The 25940-nt window shown below is 37.8% G+C and overlaps 2 protein-coding genes across 2 annotated transcripts in view; one reads left to right on the plus strand and one right to left on the minus strand.

The window, feature by feature from the left end:
* Nucleotides 1-16055, minus strand: part of MTREX (Mtr4 exosome RNA helicase) — a 43437-nt gene extending 27382 nt beyond the window's left edge. The window contains exons 1-15 of the mRNA XM_066568961.1: nucleotides 15940-16055; nucleotides 15110-15244; nucleotides 13942-14008; nucleotides 12158-12220; nucleotides 11549-11661; nucleotides 10592-10766; nucleotides 9558-9648; nucleotides 9096-9220; nucleotides 7787-7885; nucleotides 6904-7006; nucleotides 6634-6765; nucleotides 5370-5449; nucleotides 4618-4728; nucleotides 3869-3970; nucleotides 2382-2507 (exon numbers count right to left, since the gene is read on the minus strand). Of these exons, the coding sequence (XP_066425058.1) occupies nucleotides 2382-2507; nucleotides 3869-3970; nucleotides 4618-4728; nucleotides 5370-5449; nucleotides 6634-6765; nucleotides 6904-7006; nucleotides 7787-7885; nucleotides 9096-9220; nucleotides 9558-9648; nucleotides 10592-10766; nucleotides 11549-11661; nucleotides 12158-12220; nucleotides 13942-14008; nucleotides 15110-15244; nucleotides 15940-16055 (1638 nt within the window). The remainder of the gene's footprint in view (nucleotides 1-2381; nucleotides 2508-3868; nucleotides 3971-4617; nucleotides 4729-5369; nucleotides 5450-6633; nucleotides 6766-6903; nucleotides 7007-7786; nucleotides 7886-9095; nucleotides 9221-9557; nucleotides 9649-10591; nucleotides 10767-11548; nucleotides 11662-12157; nucleotides 12221-13941; nucleotides 14009-15109; nucleotides 15245-15939) is intronic.
* Nucleotides 16056-16436: 381 nt separating this feature from the next.
* DHX29 (DExH-box helicase 29) overlaps nucleotides 16437-25940 on the plus strand; it is a 29011-nt gene continuing 19507 nt past the window's right edge. The window contains exons 1-10 of the mRNA XM_066569160.1: nucleotides 16437-16614; nucleotides 19025-19098; nucleotides 19901-20014; nucleotides 20572-20701; nucleotides 21071-21213; nucleotides 22078-22203; nucleotides 22648-22774; nucleotides 23043-23204; nucleotides 24626-24791; nucleotides 25756-25879. Of these exons, the coding sequence (XP_066425257.1) occupies nucleotides 16437-16614; nucleotides 19025-19098; nucleotides 19901-20014; nucleotides 20572-20701; nucleotides 21071-21213; nucleotides 22078-22203; nucleotides 22648-22774; nucleotides 23043-23204; nucleotides 24626-24791; nucleotides 25756-25879 (1344 nt within the window). The remainder of the gene's footprint in view (nucleotides 16615-19024; nucleotides 19099-19900; nucleotides 20015-20571; nucleotides 20702-21070; nucleotides 21214-22077; nucleotides 22204-22647; nucleotides 22775-23042; nucleotides 23205-24625; nucleotides 24792-25755; nucleotides 25880-25940) is intronic.

Consider the following 25940-nt stretch of genomic DNA (forward strand, 5'->3'; position numbering starts at 1 on the left):
CATTAGGGTTGAAGAGCTATGACAAAAATGTTCTATGTAAATGTTCTGTCATTCTCAAGAAGGCTAATTTATTTCTTCTGGAGTTTTTCCTGTAAATCTTTAGCTTATCCTGAAAGCAGAATACTACCACTAGCCACGACCACGATCTTACTACCAACAACTACCATCAGTAAGGAAAATCTGAAACATACTTAATGATGACTATAAATTGTACATATTATGTAAATATAATGTATATTATGTAACTTTAGCCTGTGCTGATTTTCTTGGTCTGTTTGACATGGAATTTCTTCTAGATGCTTTGTATTTAAGAACGAAATAAGAAGGGGGTTTTTTTGTGCAGTACTGCTCATTTCATAAAAGCTTACCTTTACTGCCTATATAGCAATTGGCTAAATAGTTACAGAAGCCACTTCTGACCTTTTTCAGAAAATTCTAGAAGTCAATCTTTGGTTACAACTGAAGCAGTGTCAAAAATTAATGAAATACATTAATTCATTTAGATCAGTGGAAAAGAAGCAAAATCTATCATAGCAAAAGTGATTTTTTTTCCCATTTATTTCCTTATAATTCAAAAGGAGGAAAAATCAAAGGTCTTGTAGTCCAAGGAAGGAAATATTCTTTACTGTTTCCTTAAAATCTAGACAAAAACTGCAAAGATAGTATCAAAAAAAGTAAGTGATCTACTCATTCTTCCTCTATCTTAATTCATTCAGATCAAGTTCTGTAGTTCTCAAACTACTGAATTTTCCAACTTTAAAAAAAAACTACCTTCTGAATGGGTGAGCGTATAATCTCTTAAAGTATGAAGATAATTACTTGAAATAGGTATTTTTTCTTAAGCTATTAACAATTATTTCATATAAATTAACCTTTTTGGGGACTTTTTATAAATATTATTTGTAAAGATTCTCTTTTGCTTCTCTCGTTTTGTATATTCTCTTTCAGCTAAAAGTAAGTATGACACAAAATTACGTCTATTTTCTTCAACAGCCTTAAAACTGACAAAAACACAGTTAAAAAACTTAGTCTTCATACATCTCAGAGATGTGCACATGCATTAAGAGTGCATGCGAAGAAATAAATGTATGTACAGTCCACTGACAAAACACAAATTAAATCAAGACAAGAAATTAACACAAAAACTTAAGGCTACCATACCATGAATATTTCTAAAACTTATTTTACTGATTTCTGGGTAGTTAGCCATAATGCAGCATTCATGAAAATTCTGACTTTAAGGAGGTAAATAATACCTTCTTGATATACAGAAGGTACATGTAATGTACATATTTTCAGATATACTATAATATGGATTAACAGGTAGCACTGACAGATGAAGACACACAACAAAGAATCCACATTGGCATAATTAACAGCAGCCACGTAGGCACCTTTCCCCTTGTTCTTAATTTGCCTGAAAAAAAACATTGGCATCTCCTTTTTTTGGCAACAACTCCATGCCTTTTGTTAACATAACTTGATGATGACTTGAGGTGACTCCCACAATTTATACTAATTCTAGTAATACTGTAAATGCTATTTTAACACAAATGACCTGCTACTTGTACCAAGGTTACAAGCTCCTAAATAAAGTGCAGTGTAACTGCCCAAGTTTTTAAATTTTGGCATATCTGCACAATTAATGTAAGCAGCCTAAGACAGGCAATTCACACAAGAGATATTTCTTTGTGGTTATTTTTGCCATGGAATTTAAATAGAAGCGTAATGAGTATAGTATTTCATATTCAAATTATAAAGCAAGACAGTATTAGTGTGATAACCTCTAACAACCCCCATGACAGTTTGGGGTAGTCCTGTAATTTAATGCCCATCTCAACCATGAGTGATTTTTTCAACCTCTTAATTTCCAAACGTCAATATTTTCTGCAAGAACTGTCAATTTCTCCAAAGCTGATTTTTGCACACTGACAGCCACTCTTCCTTATTCTATGTACCTCATTTTTGCATGACCTGGTCCGTTTCATCTATCACACTGACAGTCCATTAACAAAGTTTTATTTCATCACAGAAACAAATAACTTAGTAACTCCTGTGAAAGCTAAAAACTTTTCTTAGTTCACCATAACCCTTAAACTAATGGCAGTCAGCAAGACTATCACTAGTTCTACTTGTCCTGCCTGATAGCCCTTTTATACAAAGAAGGATGATACTACTTTTGTAGATATAAGGATAATATTGGTCTTCTGACTTTGTTTCACAATACAAACTCCTATGAGAATTCACTAAAAGCTACTTTTAGGAGCTGTCATCTTCTACCTGCATGATCTTCTTGTCTCAGGTGAATAATTTTCCACATAACATTACTCAAGTAAGCATAATCTTCTGGGAGAACAGAAACAAAACAATGTCTCTCCTACCTTCAAAAGCTGCTTGCCAATGGTTGGACTCATTTTTTCATCCACCATAAGAATTACTATTCCTCTGTCATCCATACCTCGGCGTCCTGCGCGACCTGACATTTGAATGTATTCACCTGAGGATATCTACAATAAAATGAGAAAAAGAAATTAACAAACATCAAGAAAATAGCAGGAACTCATACTGTGCTGTTTACAATTTCACAGTAAGTGACATGACGTAGAAAAAGAAGAGTTATCTAAGTTCTCAAACACTTATCACAGATTGACTTCATTAGTCATACTTACCATGAAACAACTATAGAAATCCATGATTATGAACAGTAAGTCAGCAGTAAAAGCTAACTAATACTCTTATAACTCGGTATCCTGGGGCACCATTTTTAATAAGCACAAAAACCATTTTACTAATGTCTTTTATAATGAAAGGTTGCTGAGCATGGTGGAGGTACAACAGATCTTCAACATACTGATAATGCATCTCGATCATCTTCAAATAATGCATAATTTCATTCAGGTTATTCAAGAGTAACATTAATACATGATACTTGCTAAAGGAGTACTTTTATGCCTCCTAACCATGAAATTGAAGAGTTTATTAACAACTGGGACGTGGACAAGAGGCAGCTACAACTAGTTACCTATGTCTCAGCAAGTTCTAAAACAAGGGTTTTGTCATCTGTGGTACTACATTATCAACAACTCCCCAAGTTTCACCTTAGGTCAGATTTTAAAAACTACTTAAGCAAACTGTGCTAAATAATTTCAGAAGTTCCACATTTCTTCTATCTCAAAGCAAACCCATTCTTATATACATCTTACAGACACACAATCAAAATGAATAGTGAAACTGAACAGCCTAAACTAAGGTTGAAGAAATGTTTATTTCATAACTTGCACAGGTCAAGTCAATTGTCCTGTTCAAAACAATTTTCCCACCTTTGAAGGATGAGGCTTAAAAAGGTTCTTATAAAGCTTTGCTGTGATGACTTGCAAAGCCTCATTTTTATTTTAAGTAAACCACATATCAAGTTTTAATGTCTAAAATTTTGTAATTGTGCAAAAAATCCTGCTGTAAGAAAACAATACTCTTGCAATGTTAATCACCTCTTTTCTTGAGTCTGTCAAAATTAGTGATCATTATGATAGGACATGAAGCCCACTTATTCTTCAGAGTTCTCTGATACAGAATAAAATATCTGGGTATCACAGTTTTGGAAAAGGTGTGCAGAAGTCCTAGAATAATCCAGTGACTGCTGCTAAACTGTATTTAATTCCCTTTTGATGCATCTAATAAACAATCTCATGGATAATCTGAGGAACCTTGTTTTCCTAAATCTGTGTATTAACTATGAATGGATGAGACACAAAGATTTTTGAAAGAAAAAGTATTTTCTACTCTATTGAGGTGAACACATTAAGAGTAAATTTAATCCTAATAAGGTTTAAATAATTCAATTATTCTACAGAATCTCTCTATCACTTACCCATCGGAAATCCTTTCCATCAAATTTACTGGCACTTGTAAACAGCACAGTTCTGGCCGGCATATTAATTCCCATAGCAAAAGTCTCTGTTGCAAATAAGGCCTAAATAAAAAGACTGAAGTTAAGCAAGCAAAAAGAGGATCTCAAGCAAACACGAAAATGGTCAGAGATTGCTACGCAAAACCTCTCTGGATTTTAATATATCTGTGCAGTCAATACAGGGAACACAATCATATTCAATACTTAAAAACTGGACCAAAACCATCTTTCTGCCTTTCCTTATTTCTCCTGGGAAAGCAAAAACCCTAAATAGATGGGTCCATGTGAAAAATACAGAAAGAAAACATAATGGAGTGCAAATTATATTAATCAATATTAGTAATTAATTTCAATATTCAAGTTTGCAAGAAGAAAACAGGAGTTAGCTATCCAAAAAAACCACCACAACTTTCACCTAAGGATACATTTTTCTGAGTATTTGTCCTTAGTACAACCAACAATCAGCTTGGTAAATATCCACAGTCATTTATAGGAGAAAGATATAACATAAAATAGTTGAAGAAAGTATTTAAGTTAGATGCTGAAAGTTCAAATACTTGTAAATAAAAGCTGGAACACTTAAAACTACAGCTGCAATTGTGTAGATCTCTACTGTAATACTAGCATATACCCTGAGCTAAGACATACTTGGATTTTCAGGATTATCAGCCTCATATTCACAACAAACTACAGATGGACTAGAAAAATACCTTTATTAGGCCCTCTGAGAAAAGGATTTCAATGGTTTCTTTTAAGATAGGAAGCAAACCACCATGATGAATACCAATTCCTCGCTTCAGAAGGGGAAGCACATGTTCAACCTGGGAAGAAAGATACAAAAGACCAGCAAACAAATTTTAGCATTTGTTAGTAAAAGCTGTATGGAAAGCCTCAACACTGCCCTTAGCATTCATATAATTCACTATTCCCCAGTTTAAAATAAAATAACTATCCCTTCAATCTTGTAATATTCTGCTTAGAAGCTTGTATTTTTCCACTGTAAAGATGGGAAAACATCACTATGCATAGGCATTATACAGTAAATTGGAGATGCATCAATGCAATGCAACTTTTTGAAAGCCTCAGCAATCAGTAACAGGTAAGTGCATACAGCACTTCTACTTGAACTATTTCCAGACTTTTTCAACCCAGGTCTACCTCTTTACAAGGTCTCATGTTTATTTCAACATAATTGGAAAAAATGAAACAGGGGGTAGGAACTCCTCTGTTAATTCTGACATACATCATCTGCTGGAATTGCAAGTGGAAGGAATCCTTATCACCTCTTTCATAATGACAAAAAGCAATGCAGGAGCTACTAAAACCTGGGAAGATGAATTAGATTATCCAGTTTTATAACTTCTGTACCCCCTACACAACACCCACAAGTTTACAAGTTGCAGAAAACAGGACAGCAGCAATTCAACTCTATTTAAAAGAATTCTTTTCAAACTCCACTCACCTGAGGAAGCTTTTTGTCTTCATCTGAGAGACAATCAATTGCATTATTGAAGACTTCTTCAACCATTTTTTTTTCTTCATCTAAGAAGGCAATTTGTAAGTTGTTACAAAATACAGAAGGCTAATACCAGATGTAAATAAAGTGCTACCACATTCTAATATCTACATAAGTGTACAACAAAAATTGAATGGAATACTGTCAAGTCTACACAAAACCACCCACACTTGACCAGGCAATCAAGACTTCAGTAAGTCTAGAGGAGTCAGATGGTAACCAGAAGCAGAAGATCAGGAAAAAGAAAACTAGAACAAACCTTTCAGAACAGTTCAAACATCAGCCACTTCCAAGCTTGGGATTTATCAGTCTTATGTGCTCCCTATTTCTTAAACCTGCCCCATTCCTCTACTACCTACTAATCCCTGTCTGCATGGATATAGAAGCTCTTTCCTGTTAACTCTTAAAAAATTTACACCCTTACCACTAAGTAGTACGAATATAAAGAATATACACTCAAAGGTGTGCTTCTGAAGAAAGCATGAAAACACACCTCTGCATTTACACGTATCTTTAAATTTTCTGACAGAAACACCTACATTATTCTGCCACACCAAACCAAAATGTGCAAAGACTGGAGCAAATAAGCAGAACCTTGAACAGCTCACAAACATGAAACAGTACAATAAATTTACAAACAAATTCCTTGCTTTTGTTAAAACTCTAGATTTCCAAGAAGCACTGAGCTGAAACTTATTTGCAAAGCTTGGTCTTAGCCAAGATTAAAAAAATCATCTTTGTTTATATTCTGGTTTCTACTTTGAGAAGCAAGGGGAAGAAGGAAATAAAGAAAATTGGACTGCATTGTTGAGAAAGAACAGACTAGTGGTTTGTTATACAGTTGTTTGGACTTTGAGAGTATATTTTCTAATGAATGTAACATGAAAACTTTGGGAAATACTTTTTTATGATTGGTCTTCTCCCACTACAGACAGAATCTTCTAGGAATTCTAGTGTTATTATTACAATAAATGGCATACTGGAGCAAGAAATAGAGTTTACAATCAAATAACAGTTTGACACTGTGATGACCAATTACTCTGCACCAATACCTTCCTCCTGAATGCAGCTCAAGGCACCAGCATAATAAATGAAAAAAGTGGTATGTATTTTCCTCTTGGTTCTACACAAAACATTCAAGAGGAAAAGTAGTATTTCACATAAAACTGAATCTGTACTGTGAATAGAATGCAAATGGATTTATCTGTACCTGTATTGAAATCTAACTTTGTCATCTGAAGTGCATAGGCTTCACAGTCTTTCTTACTGAAGCTGAAAATAATCACAGGTTGGAAATTCCTTTCCATGATCATCTTCACAATCTTAAAAACATTTGAAGGACCTGCAGAAAGATTACATTAATTTAAATTAAATTTTACAACAAAAAGTATCTTATGGAGTAATTGAGACACAAGCACAATTTGCAGAGAATTTTGAAAAAATTCATACCAAAAATTACCTCAAATGGGTTCAAACTCACCTTTTGTTCCTCCTTTCCTTCCTTTCTGATCCCCTTTTGCTAAGTCTCCTGCATCTCTAAGCACTTGCATTGCTGTATTAAAATTATCTTCTCTGAAATCTCCCTAGACATAAAACACAAACTTTGTAAATAGTTACTTACACAGCCCACTTAAACATACTTAGTGCTTTGCACAGTCACTACCAATACCCCACCTATACACAGGTAAGAGGACAAAAACAATGCATAAGGTATCAAAAGAGTTTACTAGTCCAGTGTCACAGCTCAGAATTGCACTGGTGTGCCTCTGAAGTTAGTGCTCATTGTTCTATCCACCACTCTACCCGCCGTGCCAGACCTGCTGAATGACACAGCACTAAAACTGACTTTTAGGAATGTCCACACAAAACTACACTGCCCAATGAGGGCATATTTTCAAATGTTGCACTACTGTTTGCAGCATTAGTAACTGCTGAGTGAGCTAATGATAAATCTTAACCAAGTTTTTAGTTCAAAAACACCTAAATAAATGAAAATATTTTGTCCCTCAACTAAAGTCAAATTTACATGCCACTATGTTTTCTTTTAAACGAGAAACAGTACAAGGAACTACTTTGCAGATTTACAGAAAGCAGTATGAATTATAGAAAACAAACAAGGATGTGGGCACTTAAGACATCACAGGGAAGTATTACTCAGCTGATTGCATGACATTAGATAATAAAACCAATTTCTTGTGTAAGACTCCAAAAATCTAAAAGCAATTCAGAGATCACCATTACTCACTTATACTTAATTTTAACAAAAACATCCTTTATACAACCTATCCAAATTTTGCAAGAGCTCAAGCTTTTCACTGTTAAGTGAAGAAAACAATCTTTCAGACAAACTGAGCATTCCTTACATTTTCATCAACAACCAGATGGAGTCCATCTCCTCCTGCTGGAAATATATAATGCTGCAGTGGAGTAGGTCGATAGTCAGTGTAAATCACATGGCAAGGCTATAAAGAAAGAATTCACATAAATATTTCATAATTACACTGTAATATCACATGCATGATGAAAAATTCAATATATTACTATTAAAATACAATCTCCTAAAAATCAGAAAGTAAGGCTTTCAGAAACTAAGATAACAAATTTTCTTTCTTGAATATGGATTTTGTACTAATGACATTGCTTAAGAGAATGAAAGTTCACAAATGTTTTAGAATACAAGTTGGCTACAAAAATTTCTCATGAAATGAGAATTTTTCTCATGAAAAAAAGTAAAGACAGACAGTATTTCTTTCAGCATTACTAGGCAGACTTGAAATATTAACATCTTCTAAAATCAAAGGAAAACCTGTTAATGTGTATTTTGTAGAAAAAGCCTGAAGCATTATTGAAACACCTAAGAAAGGTTCACAGTAGACCGTCATGAGCATTTAAGGTATTGATGCATTAAGAAAACTTGTTTAGGGAAAAAAACCCCACTTCCTTTAAAACATTAAATATTACATAAATCTGCATCAAAAAACCCCACAATCTAATGGTCTGCAAAACAAACTCAAGGCTTTGTGCCAAACTTACAAAGACATTTTTATACTATACTCCCTTCATTACAAACAACATAAGAATCAATCTCCAGAATATTTTAAAAATTGGACCAATTTCTTGTTGATAAGAAATTCCCCAGTTCTAATTCACAAAGTCTTTGCTATAAATGCATGTCTTAGAAAAAAAAAGAATAGAATTTCAAACCTAAAGGTTACAGGACAGGATAGATTTCTTAAATAACACTTCTATCACTTGCTTGCAAGCATACATAGATTTTCCCATGAACTTAAGATCTGCTTTTGATTTCTACATGGCCTTTTACAGAGCTCCTCAGCCAAATTCACCTAATAACCTCTTGTCTATCAGCCCTCAGAAAATCACTGTATGTTCACCATGTTTCATAATTCAGAATGTTTGCTTAAAACAGGCAGGTACCTAAATAATTGTGGAAAATAAACATTAAGAAACAGTTTTAATGTTGCCATCCAGAAGCATCAGCCAGCACACCTGCAAAAGTAGGAATACAGCTAGAGAAGCCAGGAGTGATTTATACTATCACCTATAGGCAAGAAAATTACTAAAAAGATACTCAGAGGCCCAGTTACCAACCAACCACACAGTATTAAGCCACAAGACAAAAAGCACAAAGGTACAGCATATTGGAAATATTACCTGTTTGTGAAGATGGCATATCCATTCAGCAAACTGACGGGCATTTGGAATAGTTGCAGAAAGGAACACATAATGTACATTATCAGGAAGCAAAATAATAGTCTCTTCCCAAACCACACCACGTTCTGAAAATGGAAAAGCATATGGGAAATGTATGTGATCAAAGCAATTTCTCATTCCTGAAGCCAAAGAAGAGCAAGCATGCTTAAAAAGAAAATAATACAAAAAAATAAAACAAATCTTCTCTACACAAGTGGGGTATATCAAAGCCATTTCTGCTTTGGTGAAGAAAATACAAACTACAACATATAATTATGTCAATTCAGCCAGTATGAATTATTTATACAAAAAGATGACAAGTTTTACAAGGGAAAATTAGACTTAACTCTTCAAAAGAAAATTAAATTGTTCTCGGGGAAAAATTACAAAGACTTGAAAAGAAAAATAGTATATCTAGGATACCTGTATCTCTCATGTAGTGAATTTCATCAAAAATAACCCATGCAACTTCGCGCATAACCTCAGAACCTCTGTAAAGCATACTTCTCAAGATCTAGAAAAGGAAGTAAAAGTTGAGTCCCTCCATGTGAAATAACAACAGTCATGTTACATGGACATCAGTAAGAAACTGCCAGAATTTTTGGTTCACTTTTACATGGATATATGAAATCATATCTTGTAAAAAACATAAAAGTGTTTAAAGATAGGTTTTGAGATTGCTTTCCAAGTTCATTCCCATCTAACAATCTCACTACCTGACAAAAACTGGTTTCTCTGAAAGGAACATGAAAGAATGAGACAACATATTTCTCCAAGTTTCCACTGTCAGGTAATTGCTGCAGCTCTACAGATCTACTTCTGCCAAGACCTCTTTTTACTTCATCCTAACAGATAACCTCCCTGTGATTAAGGGAACATCTTTTGTCAGAAATCAAATCATTTAATCTTTTTAATATTTCCCTACCAAAGTCATGCCTGTTCCTTTGAGGTAAAGGTAAAGAGGAAAATTTCAACTCATGGCTGCATTTCTACAACAGAAATACAACAAAGCTCTGTAAACAATACTTTGTTAACAAAGGTGAAAAGCTACCCATTCCCAGAGTTCTAGCACTACTGTGAACAACTCAGCTATCCTTCAATGATTTTGCCCTCCTTATTTTGCCTTTCTAGAGCAAAATACTGACCACAGGATTTAGGAAATCAGACTTTCAGCATTTTACATCGACAGAATACTCAGTGTCTTGAGCACTCAGGAAATTAAATTCTGACTTTCTCCACATTAGAATCAGAAGTTCCCAACTTACAGTTCAAAAGCATAAATTCACAGAGATTTACCTAACTTTTTAAATAATCAAAAGTTAAAACATTCAAATGAGTCATAATGAACTTTTGAACATTTTCAACCTTAATTAGGCCATTTAAGTCTTTTAAAATTAGACCTCCCCAATCAAAAAGGGTAGAAGAAAACACTGATCAAGAACTCATGCCTGTCTTACCTCAGTTGTCATTACCAAACAAGAAGCTGTAGGATTAATGGTGACATCCCCAGTCATCAAACCAACATCCTGAAATTCTTCATACATCTCACGGTACTTCTGATTACTCAAAGCTTTAATTGGACTTGTAAATATCACACGCTGCTTTTCCCTCAAAGCCAGGGCAATTGCATATCTGTATTCAAACAATATCCATATTAACTGCTGCAATATCCATACTAACAGCTGTCAGAAAGACAGAGCGTATTACTTTGCTTTAGAACAAAATAAATTGTGCAATTCAGAACACCAAGAGAATGATACACAGTATTTGAATCCATGCTCTAATACATTTAGCACTTCCTATCCAGATTATTAAATTCAGTGCAACTACATATGCACCTTTGCAGAGTGAAAGCTCTTTAAAGACCAAGTCAGCTGATTTTTATGGAAACGAGAGTACATGTAGTTGTAACTGTGTCACAACAAAACAATTATTATTTGAACCCATGCTCTAATATATGTCCATGTACATTTCACTTCTTATTTCACGTCTGAATCAAATCCTGACAGAGAAGTTGCTGACTAAATCAAACCATTGCTTCTAACAAAGCAAAAAAAAACCAAAAAACAACAGAAGAAAGTCCTGACTTCTTCTAGCCAGGAGGTAGAAAACAAAGGTATTTTTTCAAGATTTACAGAAATCTGTATTGAAGAAACTCCCATTTCAATCTATACAGTAACAGCTTGACAGTTTAAAAATAAAAGCTAAACTTAAACACAAATTAAGCCTTTCACTACTCACTAAATGATGGAAGATGTAATTTTGATATTCAAGAGTAGACAATTCAATTCTAACACTGGTGGACTAAATACTGTATCAAGAAATTGCAACACAACAGCTACTGAAGGTTCAAGAAAGTGACAGAAAGGACATCACACTGTTCTTTCATTAGAGCTTGTTAGAAAAGTACTTACTCAGCACAAACAGTTTTACCAGCTGATGTGTGAGCTGACACCAACACAGACTGGTTATTATCTACACAAAGAATAGCTTCTCTCTGGAAGGCATCAAGAATAAATGGATATTCCTAGAAGAAAAAAGCAAAAACATTACAGAAATTTAAGACAGACCTACATCTAACTACTTTTCTGACTGACCTAGTGTGCAAATTAGAGTCAGAAATTAAATCCTGCAGACACTTGTAATTACTGCTGATCTTAACCCACTATTATGCAATGACTTTGTATTTAAGTATTTTTATATCATACCTAAGATCTTTGCTTATGTCTGTTGTCATAGCAAATGAAAATCTTGCCCTGATGACTGAATTTTCACTCACTTATCAGCTTAGGAAGAGAACTAGAATGCTGCCCCTGCCTGAAGTTACAGAAAGAATATCATAACAGCCTATCCACCTCATTCAACCACATAATTTTTTTTACCAAATTTTAAATAGAGAAACATCATTTATGACAGATCATCTTTTACAGATCTTACTGACAAAGTGCATAATTTTTCCCTCTACTCTCACTTACTATGTAAAGCATGTACAAAAAGAAAAATAAATGGAATCTGCCACATACTTTTGCAGCTTTTCCAGTTCTTGGCTTCAGACCTGTGAATTCTTCATTTGCTGGAAGCGCAACCTATTAAAGATATTTAAAATAAAAACAGTTGCAGATTTCTGTGTCCACAGTAGTGACATTTCTGGCAATGTGAAGTGTATGAAAACCAATTTGAATTTCTGTTATCCTGTTTCTACAAGCTCATGTGTCAAGGGATTATTCCTTCCTCTCAAGAGCTTTTCAATCAATCTTTATATTCTCCTACCTAAGCAGCGCTGCTTCTCTCACTTCTCTGATAGCCCTACTGTCTTGTCAGAGACATTTCTGCTTCACCTGCCTTGAAACAGTAGCTTTTCAGCCAAGTCACAATCATGTGTTCTGGCCAGTGGATATTCGAAGCAATTACTGAGCTCACACTGATAATATTCCCTTTCCAAATACACTGTATTTATGCTGGTAACATTCGCATTCCTGGCCAATATCTAGGATTTATTCACTTTAAATACGTAAGCTCTCTTCAGTCACTAAGTGATGGCAAACCTTTAACAGACATCTCAAAGTAACAAAAATTTTACACACACTAGCTTTAGAACCCTGATCAGCAACTGTATATACAGTTCCCTCATTATGTAAGTCTGATGATATAGAGCCCTTGAATGTGACCCTAATTAACTTGAGCTAGCTCAGGAAAACAGCACAGAATATAAAAAGACTGTAACAGTACAAGGAAGTTAAAATTTACATATTTGATTTTCACACAAACTCTTTCTGATAGTCATATATGGATGCAGGATGCTTCAAGAAAACATGAATTTAAGAAAGCATTAATAGTTTGTATTTTTCATATTTGAATTTGTATTTATGCCCATCAACACAATTTGAAAATGGATAGCTTTTATTACTTTGCACATAAAAAAATATAATTTTCCATTTCTACCAAAATGTATTTTTCAACAGTAATCAGCTTTAGAAGAAAGTCTTTCATACTTGAACCAGAATAGAAGAATACTTCAATGCACTGATCACACTACAAAGAGAAAAACAAGTTGTACCAACCAGTTGGTTTTTCTTCTCAAATGCTCTTGGTACCTTACAAATATAGAAACCTATCAATATTACCATCAGTTCTTTCACAATCACTCATTGTATTGTAAGTATGATTGAAACTCCTTCTGGTAAGATACCCTACTAATTTTTTAAGTGCATTTTGTGCATGCTCAGTGTCAGATATAGACTTCAAACTCCTCACAGACTTAAATACTGTATGAAATACTGTATCTGCTGGAGTGCAGGAAAGCTCTGCAGAGGGATCGGGACAGACTGGATCAATGAGCAAAGACCAATGGTGTGAAATTCAGCAAGGTCAAGTCCCAGGTCCTGCCCTTGGGCTACAACAACTCTGTAGCACTGAGGCATCCTCAGGTGTGGGGAAGTTTTTCCTCTGAGGTAACAAGCAGAAGGAAAATATGAAATGACCTTAAACTGTGAGCAGGAAGACTGGACATTAGAAAAGAGTTGTCAAGCACTGGACTAGGCTGTCCAGGAAAGTGGTTATCATCACTAAAGCCCTTAAGAGATGTGTAAATGTGGCCCTTGGGGACAAGGTTTAGGGGAGGGCCTGGCAGTGCTGGGTTAATGGTTGGATTAAATGATCTCAAAGGCCTTTTCTAACCTAAAAAAATTCTGTGATTCTGTGACATAATAACTGCAAGAAGAATAAAGAATACTATTATACTGGCAATGATACACACAATTAGGTATAACAAGTCTGTATTTTTCACGTGCTTTTTCACTGTACTCACCTCATGTGTACAACCTTCAACAGTTTCCACAGACTGCACCTTTACCTGAGGCATCAGATCTGTCAGACTAAAAAGATATGAGTTAGGATTGCCAAAAAGTATTAAAAAATACTGTTTTTTATAAAAGTGAGCATGTTGAATTTCACGTCTGCTTTAACTGCAACACAAAAAAAAGGCTGTGCAGTCTTGGCATGGACAGGCTGCAGAGGTCACTACCAGGACTATTACCTCAAAGATAAAATTTTGCTACCATATAAATCTACTTTAGCTATTGACTCAAAAAGCCCACCACAAAACAGCACCTGAGTCACATTTACTGACATAAAATTTTATGTTTAAATGAGGAGTTTTTTCAAGATATAATGAATCAAAATTCAAGACCTGTACTCATGCTACTAGTCAACATGGAGTAAGAGCAGCTTAAATCATCCCAAGAACCTGCCTGAGGACAAGGCCCCTCTTTTATTTACCAGTTCCTTCTCTTGTGGCAGAGAAGGGACTGGAGTCCCTTTCCATGAAACTGTTTGTTTCTGATGTATACATTCTAGTGATACCACAAACACAGAAAATTACATAATATATTGGCTCTGGTTCTGTTTTGCTTCTATTCACTTACTCCTTACAGTGTTTTGAGAAGTCTTCTCATGAACTTCTCACAGAAATATGACACTGAACTTTACAAAAGTTATATGAAAGACCAAATGATAATGCAGTTATCACCTTTCATGCCTCAAAAGTCTTGTCTGTCTAATTGCCAATTTATTTTTCCTGTATTCCAAGCCAACTATGTCTTTCAACCTCATGGTACACAGCAAGCCTGCCTCTTCCCATGTGCTTCCAGCTCATGTCCTGCTCTGTGTGAAATCAACACAATGCCTTTGACCACGAGACACCAACTCAAATGAGTAACTACAAAGTCATGAATGTTTCCTACTGCAAAGGCCTACAGGTGTGCAGTATAATTTTAAATATACCCAGCTTTCATCACTGCTGAGGCTGCACTGGCAGCACTTTCTCACTTAAACAGATAATGGAAAACCAAACTTGCGCAAATTCATCTTTACAGGAAAACACTGCAAAACTCCTTCATATCAGCTGTTCCCAACTGGCATATGGCTAGTCAAGGCAGCTTGCTAGGACTACCTTACACATTAAGCTGAGCACTTACTTAACATCGTCTGATAAAACATCTTCCAATTTCGGTTTTTTCCCCAAAATAACATTTTCATTACTATCAATCTCAGCTTCCCTTTTTGGCTTGACTATTGCTGCTGGCACTGAAGGTTTTTCTTCCAATCTTTTCCTGCAACATAAACACAGAAGAAATTTAAAATTTGCCTCCTTCATTTTTGTATTGTCAAAGAAAAAAACCTCTTAAGGGCAACTGTGATCCCACTGCACCTCCGGAACAACCCAGGTAACCCGACCCACAAAAACAGCTGTGGGATTTCAAACCAGTTGCCAGGTAAGCTGGCCACCAGGTCCCCACACTCCCCAGTAGGCCAAAGAGCCAGAGCTAGCTACAGCTTTAGAGCCAGGGATCCTGGGAAAATGGGTCACAGAATTACAGAATGGGTCAGGTTGGAAGCGACCACAGCGGCTCATCTGGACCAACCTCCCTGCTCAAACACGACCGTCCTAGAGCACATTGCACAGGAACGGAGCCAAATGGGACTTAAATACGCCCAGTAAGAAAGATTCTACAAACTCTGAGCAATCTGTTCCAGTACACAGTCACCCATGCACTTAAGAAGTTCTTCCTCACGTTCAGGTAAAACTTCCTGCGCATCAGTTTCGGCCTGATACTTCTTGTCCAATTGCTCGGCACAACCACGAAGAGCATGGTTGCATCCCCCTAGTACCCTCCCTTCAGACACTGACACACGTTCCGAAGTCCCGAGGGGTTCAGCAGCTCAAACACGCTGGAAGACGCCGAGACCAGCATTACAGCCCTCACCCCGCCGCCACAGCTGCCCCAGCCCGGCTCTGCGCCCTTACCCCGACCTCCTAGCACCCTCGGCGGGGCCCGTTTTTCTCTTCTTGGCGCCAGAAGCAGCGGCGGCCGAGTCCTCCTCGAACACGCTGAAGAGCTCATCCCCAAAGGCCTCCGCCATCTTGCCCGCCGCGCTCCCACAATGCCCCGCGCAGGGCCGCGCACTTAGCGCGACAAGGGCGCTTCCGATCCCGCCCCCCCGAGGGGTGACGGGAGCTCCCGCCGGCCTTGGCACCAGTAGCCGCCCGCACGGCCCGTGCTCGATGGCGGTCTCGATTTCTGCCCGAGTCTGGGTCCCGGTCCCGATGCCGAACCCTTCCGCAGCTCCCCCTTAGCGCACACGTGGCCCTTCCACCCTGGAAGGTGATCTGCGAAAAGCCGACGCAGGCCGCGCGGCCCGCGCGCGTGCGCCGGAGGCGCTGGCCAATGGGAGACGGCGGCGGCGCGCCAAGCGCCGTACCCGGATGTGCGCGTGCGCAGTGTTTGGGGGGGGGGGGGTGCTATGGGCGGCCGCAACAAGAAGCAGCGCGCGGGCAGCACGGCTCATGCGGCCGCCGCCGCCACCGCCACCGCCCGTGCCCGCGCCGCGCAGGCCGGGGTGGCCGCGGCCGCGGAGCCCGGCAGCCGGACCGCCCCGCCGCGACCAGCACCCGCCTCCAAGGAACCGCGTGTCAAACAAGGTACCGCTGCCCGCGGAGCCCCGGGAGCGGCCGTGCCCCGCTGTGCTGTGCTGGAGGGGGACTGTGCGCCCTGGGGGTGCGGCTGCCGCGGACCGTGGCTGTACCAGGAGAGGCCGGCCATTGGGGCTGGTGTTTCCCAGCGTCGGGAGAGGCAGCTGGAATTGGTCCGCTCCTGATGTGGTTGGGCCTGGCTACAGCCTGCCTTGTCTGTCTAGCTGGTCAAAGGAGGGGACTCTTCCCCGTCTACTCGGCCCTGATGAGGCCACGTTTGGTGTCTGTGTCCAGTTGTGGGCTCCTCCCACAAGAAAGACGATGAGCAAATGCGGGGGGTCCAGTGGAGGATCACAAAGGTGATGCGGCTCCTCATGAGGAGAGACTGAGGGAGCTGGGCCAGTGCAGAGAAGACTGAGAGGGGCCCACATAAATGTATATAATTATTTCAAAGATACGTGCCAAAAGGATGATGCCAGACTCTTTTCAGTGGTGCCCGGAATGAACAGCAGTAGGCACAACTGTAACACGACAAGTTTCACCTCAACAAGAGGAAGAGCTCCGGTATACTGAGGGTGGCAGGGCACTGGAACAGGCTGCCAGGGAGGTCACAGAGTCTCCCTCTCTGGAGACATGCAGAACTCGCCTGGATTCATTCCTGTGTCCCCTGTTCTAGGTGACCCTGCCGTATGGGGTTGGATGGTCTCTAGAGGTAGAGGTCCATTCCAACTGCAGCTATTCTGTGATTCTGCTCTCAGGGGTGTCCCTGAGCAGATAAGTCTTGGTGGGATCAATGTGTTGAGTTTAATTACAGAAAGTCTTATTATTAAATTATCAGCAGTTCCTGTGAGGGAAGTGTTTGGACAGCACTTTCTTAGAGATTCTGGTGTATTTATTTTGTATATTACCAAAATCAATGTATTGTGGATTGGGGATTATTTTGGGTGTTTTTTTCTGTCTTGAAAGACCTGTTACAGGGCCGGAGGCACTTCTGTGGTGTTAGATAAGATGATGGATGGCTGTTCTGAGTGCAGTTTGAAAAACTATTATTCTGAAGCACTGCGGGATGCCTATTTTTAATAAGCCAGATTTGCCAGAAGTAGCTCAGATACCATATAACATTAGAACAGCTTTTGCTGCTGACATGGGTGAATCATGAAATAGCCAGGGCATCTGAGTTTCCCACTAGATAAGAAGTCTTGTAATCTGGTAATATAAGCCTCCTGAACCTATTCATGCATTCTGCTTTTACAAATGCGGGCTCTGTGCATTTCTTGTGTCCTCCATTCCTCCAATAATCATGGTGCTCAGTTCTCTTCAGAAAATAACCTGCTTTTCTCTCAGGTTGTATACTGTGGTGAAAAATGAGTCAGTGTAAGTGAAAGCTAATTTGGTATATTTTAAAGAGCTCACTGGTAAGTGCCAGTGAGTAGATCCTGAGTGCTGACAGCTGTTTGTATCCCCTGATCAGAGGGGACCGTACTTTTTTTGAAGCGCAGTTACCAAAACCTGGTGTGATCTCAAAGCAGGCCCTTCCAGAGCTGTTCTGCAGGCAGGCCAGCACGGATGAGCTGCCCAGCCCACCTGTTGGGAGGTAGCTGTGCCTCCTGGAGCAGCATGCAGCTGCCCAGGGTGGTGGAAGCTGTGGCCTTGCTCAGTTTCCTTCTGCCTGTGCAGTACCAGACACAGTACACATGCTCTGAAAGTTCTGGAATTCTACAGCAAGCTGTGTGTTGTCATTCTAAAGACAATAAATAGTTTTGTGAATTAGAGTTTGTTTTTTTAGTACCTGTTAAATGAAAAGTATTTAGCAATGACCAGAGCAGACCAAAGGCCTCTGTAAGCCAGTGCTCTCTCCTAGCTAAGGAACAAAAGCTGATTGTTCTTATGTAGGTAAGAACAAATCAGACATGTCGGGGTCTCCCTGAAGCATATGTAATTCTTTTTTCAATGCTCTCCCATGTCAGTTGATTTCTTCACTGCAAAGCTGTTCTCTCTGCCCTTGGACCTCAGTAAATATCTACTGTCCATGGCTTTAGTGGCAAAAGGTTCTGTTACATAGCTATGCACTTTGTAATGAAAAATCCTCGACAGCCTTGCTTGTTTTGAAACTGCCATTTACTTTGTTTTGAAATTACCATTTACTTCCCTATTTGGCAATCCTTTTTCAGTGTTCAGAGAGTGAGCAGTCAATCCAATTTCCTCACATTATACCCTTTTAATTTTATATTTTGTCATAGCCCTCTTCACTATTCCTTGTCCAAGGCCTTTCTTGATTATTTTTATTAAGAACCTGAAAGTTTCTGGCAAGTTAGTGTAATAGTTTGTACTAACCTGTGTTATGTTAGGGCTGCTTTAGCTATGTTAAACAATTTTCTCTGTGAGTGTTGTGTAATTGATGGTTATTTGCAATTTGCAGGTCCAAAAACTTACAGTTTTGGTTCAACAACAGATTCCAATGCTGCTGCAAATCTAGATAAATCTGTTCTTAAGGCGAGTATCTTCTTTACATAAAACAACTTTGATTTTCATAGTACTGCTTTAGCTGAGTAAATATTTCTTCAGATCTTTTTCAGTATTAGGTTGTGCATATAAACTGCATTAATATATGAGAGAATTGACCATTGAGAGTTTGATTTTGTTTAGGGTTTTGAGTGTCCTTTAAATAATAGGGGTGAATTACCACAGTAGGATAATGTCTTTTTTTTTTTTTTAAATAACAAATAATACTTTGCATGCAAGACTATTTTAGGAGTTAGGTCTTGGCTTCTGCTGTGCATATGGACTTTTCTTCCTGTCAGAGAAAGGATATAGATTTTATGTAACAAACTTAGTAGCAACTACAGATAGATTAATGTTTTAGAAAAGTTTCAAATATTAGAATTATTATACTAAATTTGTTTCTAAAGGTGTTTTGAAAGGAGGATATCACAGATTGCATCTTGATATTCAAATTACTTTATGTAAGCAGAGGAGAAAGGCCTTGGGTTTTTTTGGTAATATTTTATTTTGCTTACAGTATTTCCCTTAACATAATAAATTTCCTTTAAAAGGTAAATTTGCTTTCTTGGTAATAAGGAATGAACTCTTCTATTTCAAGTGAAAGAGTATAGCTTGCAGAAGAAAAAGTGTCCTTTTCTTAAGAGATGTTTAGGCTACTTACAGAAAGCTTGAAATACTTGATTTTGAATGGCAGAGGGATTTCTGCATTGTTACATCCTTAGTCATGAAGTGCATTGACATGTCATAAAAACTTCCAGAGTTTAGCTTTAATCAGCTAATTTTTTCTTTGCAGGTAATGATAAATGGTAATTTGGAGAAAAGGATTATTGATGTGATTAATAACCATAAAAACCAAAATGAGGACAAAGGAATGATTTCCAAAAGACTAACTGCAAAGAAGCTACAGGTACAGTTCAAAATCTTGTTTTTCATTATTCATTTAGAATAGTTTCTTTTGTGATTTTTATCAAGTGTTATATTCCACTTGTGTGTATTACATAATTGTATTGTGTGTGGCACAAGCCAGTACAGCATGCTTTTCAGTAGTTATATTAGTGATTAGTCACTGAAATCAAGGAGTATGCTTATTAAGAAAGGCACATCTTTATGGATTCAGGAACTAAAATCAAGCGCTTTCAGACAAGATAGAGGAATAATAATAATCTGAATGTTTTAGGTTTCCTATATTTTTTACTCTCTATATCTGGAAAATTGGAGGTATGTCTCTATTTAGCTAGGAAACACATTGTGGAGAGAGAGGCAGGAATATAGATTTATTGATACTTATGCGTGCATATTTAAAAACAAAATATAAATTCTGCAAAACAGAATTTTCTGTTACATTAATGCACGGTGTTTAGTTGCCTTTAATGCTGGCTTTTCGATATGTGGGAAATAGAACTTTGGAAGCCTATATTAGATTGCTAGATTAAATCCTAATCTTTTTAGCTCTTTTATTTATAGGATGTATACATGGCTTTACAAAGATTCTCTTTCAAGACTGAGCACATTGAAGAAGCAATGAAAAATACGCTTTTATATGGGGGTGATCTCCACTCTGCACTTGATTGGCTTTGTTTAAACCTTCCCAATGGTGAGTATGGTTACAGAAAATAGTTTTTGACAGAAGAGAAATAGGACCTGCTAAGCAGTAGCATTATTACCTCACAATAGTAATTAAATACAATGTTCCTCTAAGACTAGTAGTTGCAACAGTGTTCCTCTCCTGCATGCACAGCTGACTGGTTCTGTATTCTAGTTCATGAAATCTTGGGATCTTCCCGTTCCTACATTTGGAGTTCCGTGAATGTCCAATGAGCAAATATACTATTTTATATAAATGCTAAAGCCTAACTTTTATTTGAGTTTGTGTTCTTCTAGTTGGTTCCCAACAGAGTTTAAGGTATTTTTCTGTAATTATTATTATTTCCTGTGACATGTTTTTTCTCTTTTTATTTTGAAGATGCCTTGCCTGAAGGTTTTAGCCAGCAATTTGAAGAACAGCAGCAGAAACCTAGAGCAAAATTTTGTTCTGATGTGTCAAAGTGTGGAATGCCACCTCACTTAGAAGATAACAAAAAGAAAGAAAATGGCCCTGGAACTAAGGTAATCTGAGAATCTAATCAGTAGTTACTTGGGTCTTGGGGGAAGAGACAATAAAACTTTCTAAAATACAGGAGTTGCATTGATTTCCAGCACTTATGTGGAAAGCTTATGAAAATGTTGTGTGATTAATAATTGTCATCTGCATTTTAATTTTAGTGGAATGGTAATTTAAAGGTATTTTTCCTATGGAGTCTAGAAGGTTCTTCAGAGCTCATTTTTGTGGTAAAGCACAGGGAATCTCATGATATAAGATTAGGTATCAGGAAGAAATTCTTTTCTGTGAGGATGATGAGACACTGGAACAGGTTGCTCTGAGAAGCTGCTGATGCCCCATCCCTGGCAGTGTTCAAGGCCAGGTTGGATGGGGCTCTGAGCAACCTGGCCTAGTAAAAGGTCTCCCAGCCTATAGCAGGGGGCTTGGAACTTGATGTCTCTAAGGCTCCTGCCAGCACAAGCCATTCTATAATTCTATAGCTTAATTTCTTAATTTTATCCTATAATGAGTTTATTCTGTTGATGTATATGTGGCACTCTCTATGATTTATGAGGGTTTAAGTTTGCCTGTGTACTGTCAGTGTTTTGATTTCAAATTATTTCATTCCTTATAGTAATTATAGTTATTCTAGTGTTAAGATCTATTTGGCTGTATAGTGGGATATTCACCCTGGTTGGGAAAGCTGTCTTTCACGTCATATATATATATGTATATATATATATGGATATATGTATATATATGTGTGTATATATATATATATATATATATATTACATATAAAACCTTTATAGTAGTTCCTAGGTACTGGCAGAAGAAAGGATTGCTTTCACATACATTATCATTACTTTTAATTTATATTGCTCTTCTTAGGAAACAAATGTGAGGAAAGAGAAAGAATTGACTATGAAAGAATGGATTTTGCAATATGCTGAGCAACAGAGTGATGAAGAGAAGGATGAGTCTGTGAAAGAGACAGATGAAGAAAAATTTGACCCAGTAAGACAGAATAATGCTTTACGGGAGTCTTTCTAAAAACTGATATGTCTGGTTCATCCGCACATAGTGGATCTGTTTGTTACAAATTTGTGTGTTATAAATTGGGGATTGAAAACTTTTTTTAAGTTACCAGTTTTGTATCACAGTACTGAAGGAAAACCTGTTGAAGCTTCTTCTTTTCTAAGTTGTTTTTCCTTTCCCTTATTATTTGTACTGCATTGAAAATGTTGAATGTCCTATGTGGGAAAGAAAAATTTAAAATACATTTCCATGAGATTGAGTGAGTTACTATCAAATTCTGGGAGACTTTGACTGTTAGTTAAATAAAAACTCATTGCATAAGCTTGGTATAAAGGGTAAAAAACCTGCACTGTATCATGAAGGCCATTGAAAGTGACAAGCATACCATACTCGACTTGTAATTAATAATTCTGTTTGAAATAGAATGAGAGATATATACATCTGTCTGCCAAGCTTTCAGAAGCAAAAGAACAAGCAAGCATCTCCAAGCAAGACAAAGACAAGCAAGGCCAGAAGGCAGCACAAGAAAAAATAAGAAGAATTCAGCAAGGTAGAGCTATGCAAGTTACCTGTGCTTTATTTTCTGGTCTGCATGTTTGTTAAGCAATTAAATCTTGGAGTCAGGTTGAATTGAAGATAATTTCGTTATCTTTTATGCCACTTTGTGAAATGAAGGCTTTTCTGAATCTGTTCTTTCTCGGTCAAATTCTAAAAAGTCAGTAAAATTTCACTAGTCCTGGTTTTGGGTATGCAGTATGAATTATTACAGTTGGTTCTTAAGCAGTTCATGGGTATAAGTTATATTCTCTCTCTGACAGAAATGGCAGCACTTGAGGACCATCCAGTATTTAATCCAGCTATAAAGATTTCAAACCAGCAGCAAAATGAAAAGAAAAAAACTCCCTCATCTCAACCTCAAGAAACCACTTTGAACTTGAGTTTGCTTGAAAAACCTGATGGTGCTGCAAAGGAAGACAAAGGTGGGTTGGAAGTCATTCAGTACAAGCTTGAATCATACCACAAATTTCCAGAATTAGTTCTTGTTTTGCTAGGGTTGTAGTACTGAGTGAACAAGCTTCCTTGTGGGAAAGGATGGTGGACTATTACAGAACCAATTAGCTTGGAAAAGACCTCTGAGATTGAGTCCAGCCTGTGACCAAAAACTACCATGTCTACTAGACCATGGCACTGGGTGCAAAGTTCAGTTGTTTGTTAAATGCCTCCAGGGATGTGACTCCACCACCTCTTTGGGCAGCCCAGTCCAATGCTTGACAGCTCTTTCTGTGAATAAATCCCTCCTAATGTCCAGCCTGAACTTCCCCTGATGCAGATTGAGGCAATGGTTCCCTGGTTGCCTGGACACTGACCCCCACCTGGCCACAGCCTCCTTTCAGGCAGCTGTAGAGAGTGATAAGGTCTCCCCTGAGCCTCCTTTTCTCCAGGATAAACACCCCCAGCTCCCTCAGCTGCTCCTTACAGCACTTGTGCCCCAGACCCTGCCCCAGCTCCATTGCCCTTCTCTGGACTCTCTCCAGCCCCTCAGTGCCTTTCCTGCAGTGAGGGCCCAGAGCTGGACCCAGCACTGGAGGTGTGGCCTCAGCAGGGCCCAGCACAGGGGGACAATCCCTGCCCTGGCCCTGCTGGCCACAGCATTGCTGATCCAGGCCAGGATGCCATTGGCCTTCTTGGCCACCTGGGCACAGCCTGGCTCATGTTCAGCTGCTCTCACCAGCACCCCCAGGTCCTTTCCAGCCACTCTGGCCCAGCCTGTGGAGCTGCCTGGGGCTGTTGTGACCCAAGGGCAGGACCTGGCACTTGGCCTTGTTGAACCTCACACCATCGGCCTCAGCCCATCAATCCAGCCTGTCCAGATCCCTCTGCAGAGACTTCCTGCCCTCCAGCAGATCAACACTCCCACTGAGTGTCATCTGCATACAGTCTGTCTCACTGACCAAGCTGACTTTAAAGGATCTGTACTTGTTTTAGCAGATTACATTGGAAGCTATTTTTGTCATGCTGTCGTGTCTAAAAAATTAGATTTCTTTATTTTTTTCAGTTGTAGGGCTAGTTGCTGTTTCAGTCTCACTCTCATATTTTTAAACTATTTTCATTATAAATCTTCAAACTGTTAAAACATTTTCTAATAACCAGACTTTAATGAAACTCCTAAAATTACTGGATGATCAAAGATAACAAAATACTGTCATTAATTTTCCGACAGATACTTCTGTAGGAAAAGCAGAAGTTTCTGTGATGTAGCATCAATACCTATATTTCTGCAAAATATTTCAGAAAATTGTGCTATCTAGTAAAATATATGTGAATAAAAGGTAAAAATTTCTTCAAAGGACTGTAAAATAGATTTTAGGAGGATTTAGAATGTGTTTTTCTGCTCTTACAGTGAAAAGGAGAGATCCATTAGATATAAGAAATTTTGATTATAGTGCTCGAAGCTGGACTGGTAAATCTCCAAAACAGTTTTTGATTGATTGGTGCAGAAAGAATTTTCCGAAGAGCCCAAATCCTTCTTTCGAAAAAATTCCCGTTGGAAAATATTGGAAATGTAGGTATGTATTTCCTGTAATCTTTACATTTGCGTTTTGGTTCATTTGAAAACAAAATATCTTGTCAATTCTCTCTTTTTGGTAGAGATTTATATCAATACAGTGTTTAACCCAAACCCTTTGTTAGTCCATCAGGGAGGTATTTTACTCTGGATAGCTCTGCAAAAGTGATGCTTAGCCTAGACAAAATCACAAAAAACCCTTATCCCTGCTTTATGGGTTCCTTCACTAGAATCTTATTTTTATTTGCGTGCTGCTGAATGAAAGATTAGTCTGAAGCACCCTTGTGAGATAGATTTGAACAACTTATGTTTGGTATTATTATTCAAAGTAATATATTAAATCAGAGATTCAAGTTTATGAATACCAAAACCCTTCTGAAAATTGTTTAAAATAAAGTGGAAGTTGAAAATTTGTGTCAAAGTTACTGTAAATTTATGGGCAAAACAGTGCAGTATCTTAAATTTATTTTAGAAATCAAGTCTAAAATACAAAGTTGTAGAATAGAATATTACCATATATGAGTAAAGCAGACACAAAGTTATAAATAAGTAATGTTTCTTGTAGGAACCAAGTAACAGAGCTTGTTTTCTTGCTCAAGCTAAAAACTACTAACAGACTGCCATCCCTAAGAATATGAGAAATTTGGCTCCTGCTCTGACTGCTGTTTATCTGTTAAACAGGTGTTTGCATCTTGGTAGGCTGTTGAATGTCATCCTGATCTATCCTAAATAGTTACAAGCACACAAACATTGGGTCCTTCTTCCAAAGCACCTAACCTTAGTGGTAATCTGTATGTATATAAATGCTTCTGACTTGAAGAAAATGGAGATGTTTGTAAAATGAAAAAAAAAACCCACAAATTCACTGCTGGAATATTTGCTGAAAATGTTATGTCATACAGGTATTTTCTGTTTATACTGGTTGCAGAAAATTGAGATAACTGCTTTTGAAATTTTTCTTTAAGGGTCAGGATTATCAAGTCATCAGATGATGTAATGGCAATGTGTCCTACAATCGTAACAGAAGATAGTATGCAAGCACAACATCTAGCTGCTACTTTGGCGCTCTACCATTTAACCAAAGGACAGGTAAGTTTCTTAACAGCATTACTGTTCTTGGCCTCAAATCTGCTTTTGTACTTTTTTGCTA

Source organism: Molothrus aeneus, chromosome Z, assembly GCF_037042795.1.
Source record: "Molothrus aeneus isolate 106 chromosome Z, BPBGC_Maene_1.0, whole genome shotgun sequence".
NCBI classification, from domain to species: Eukaryota; Metazoa; Chordata; class Aves; order Passeriformes; family Icteridae; genus Molothrus; species Molothrus aeneus.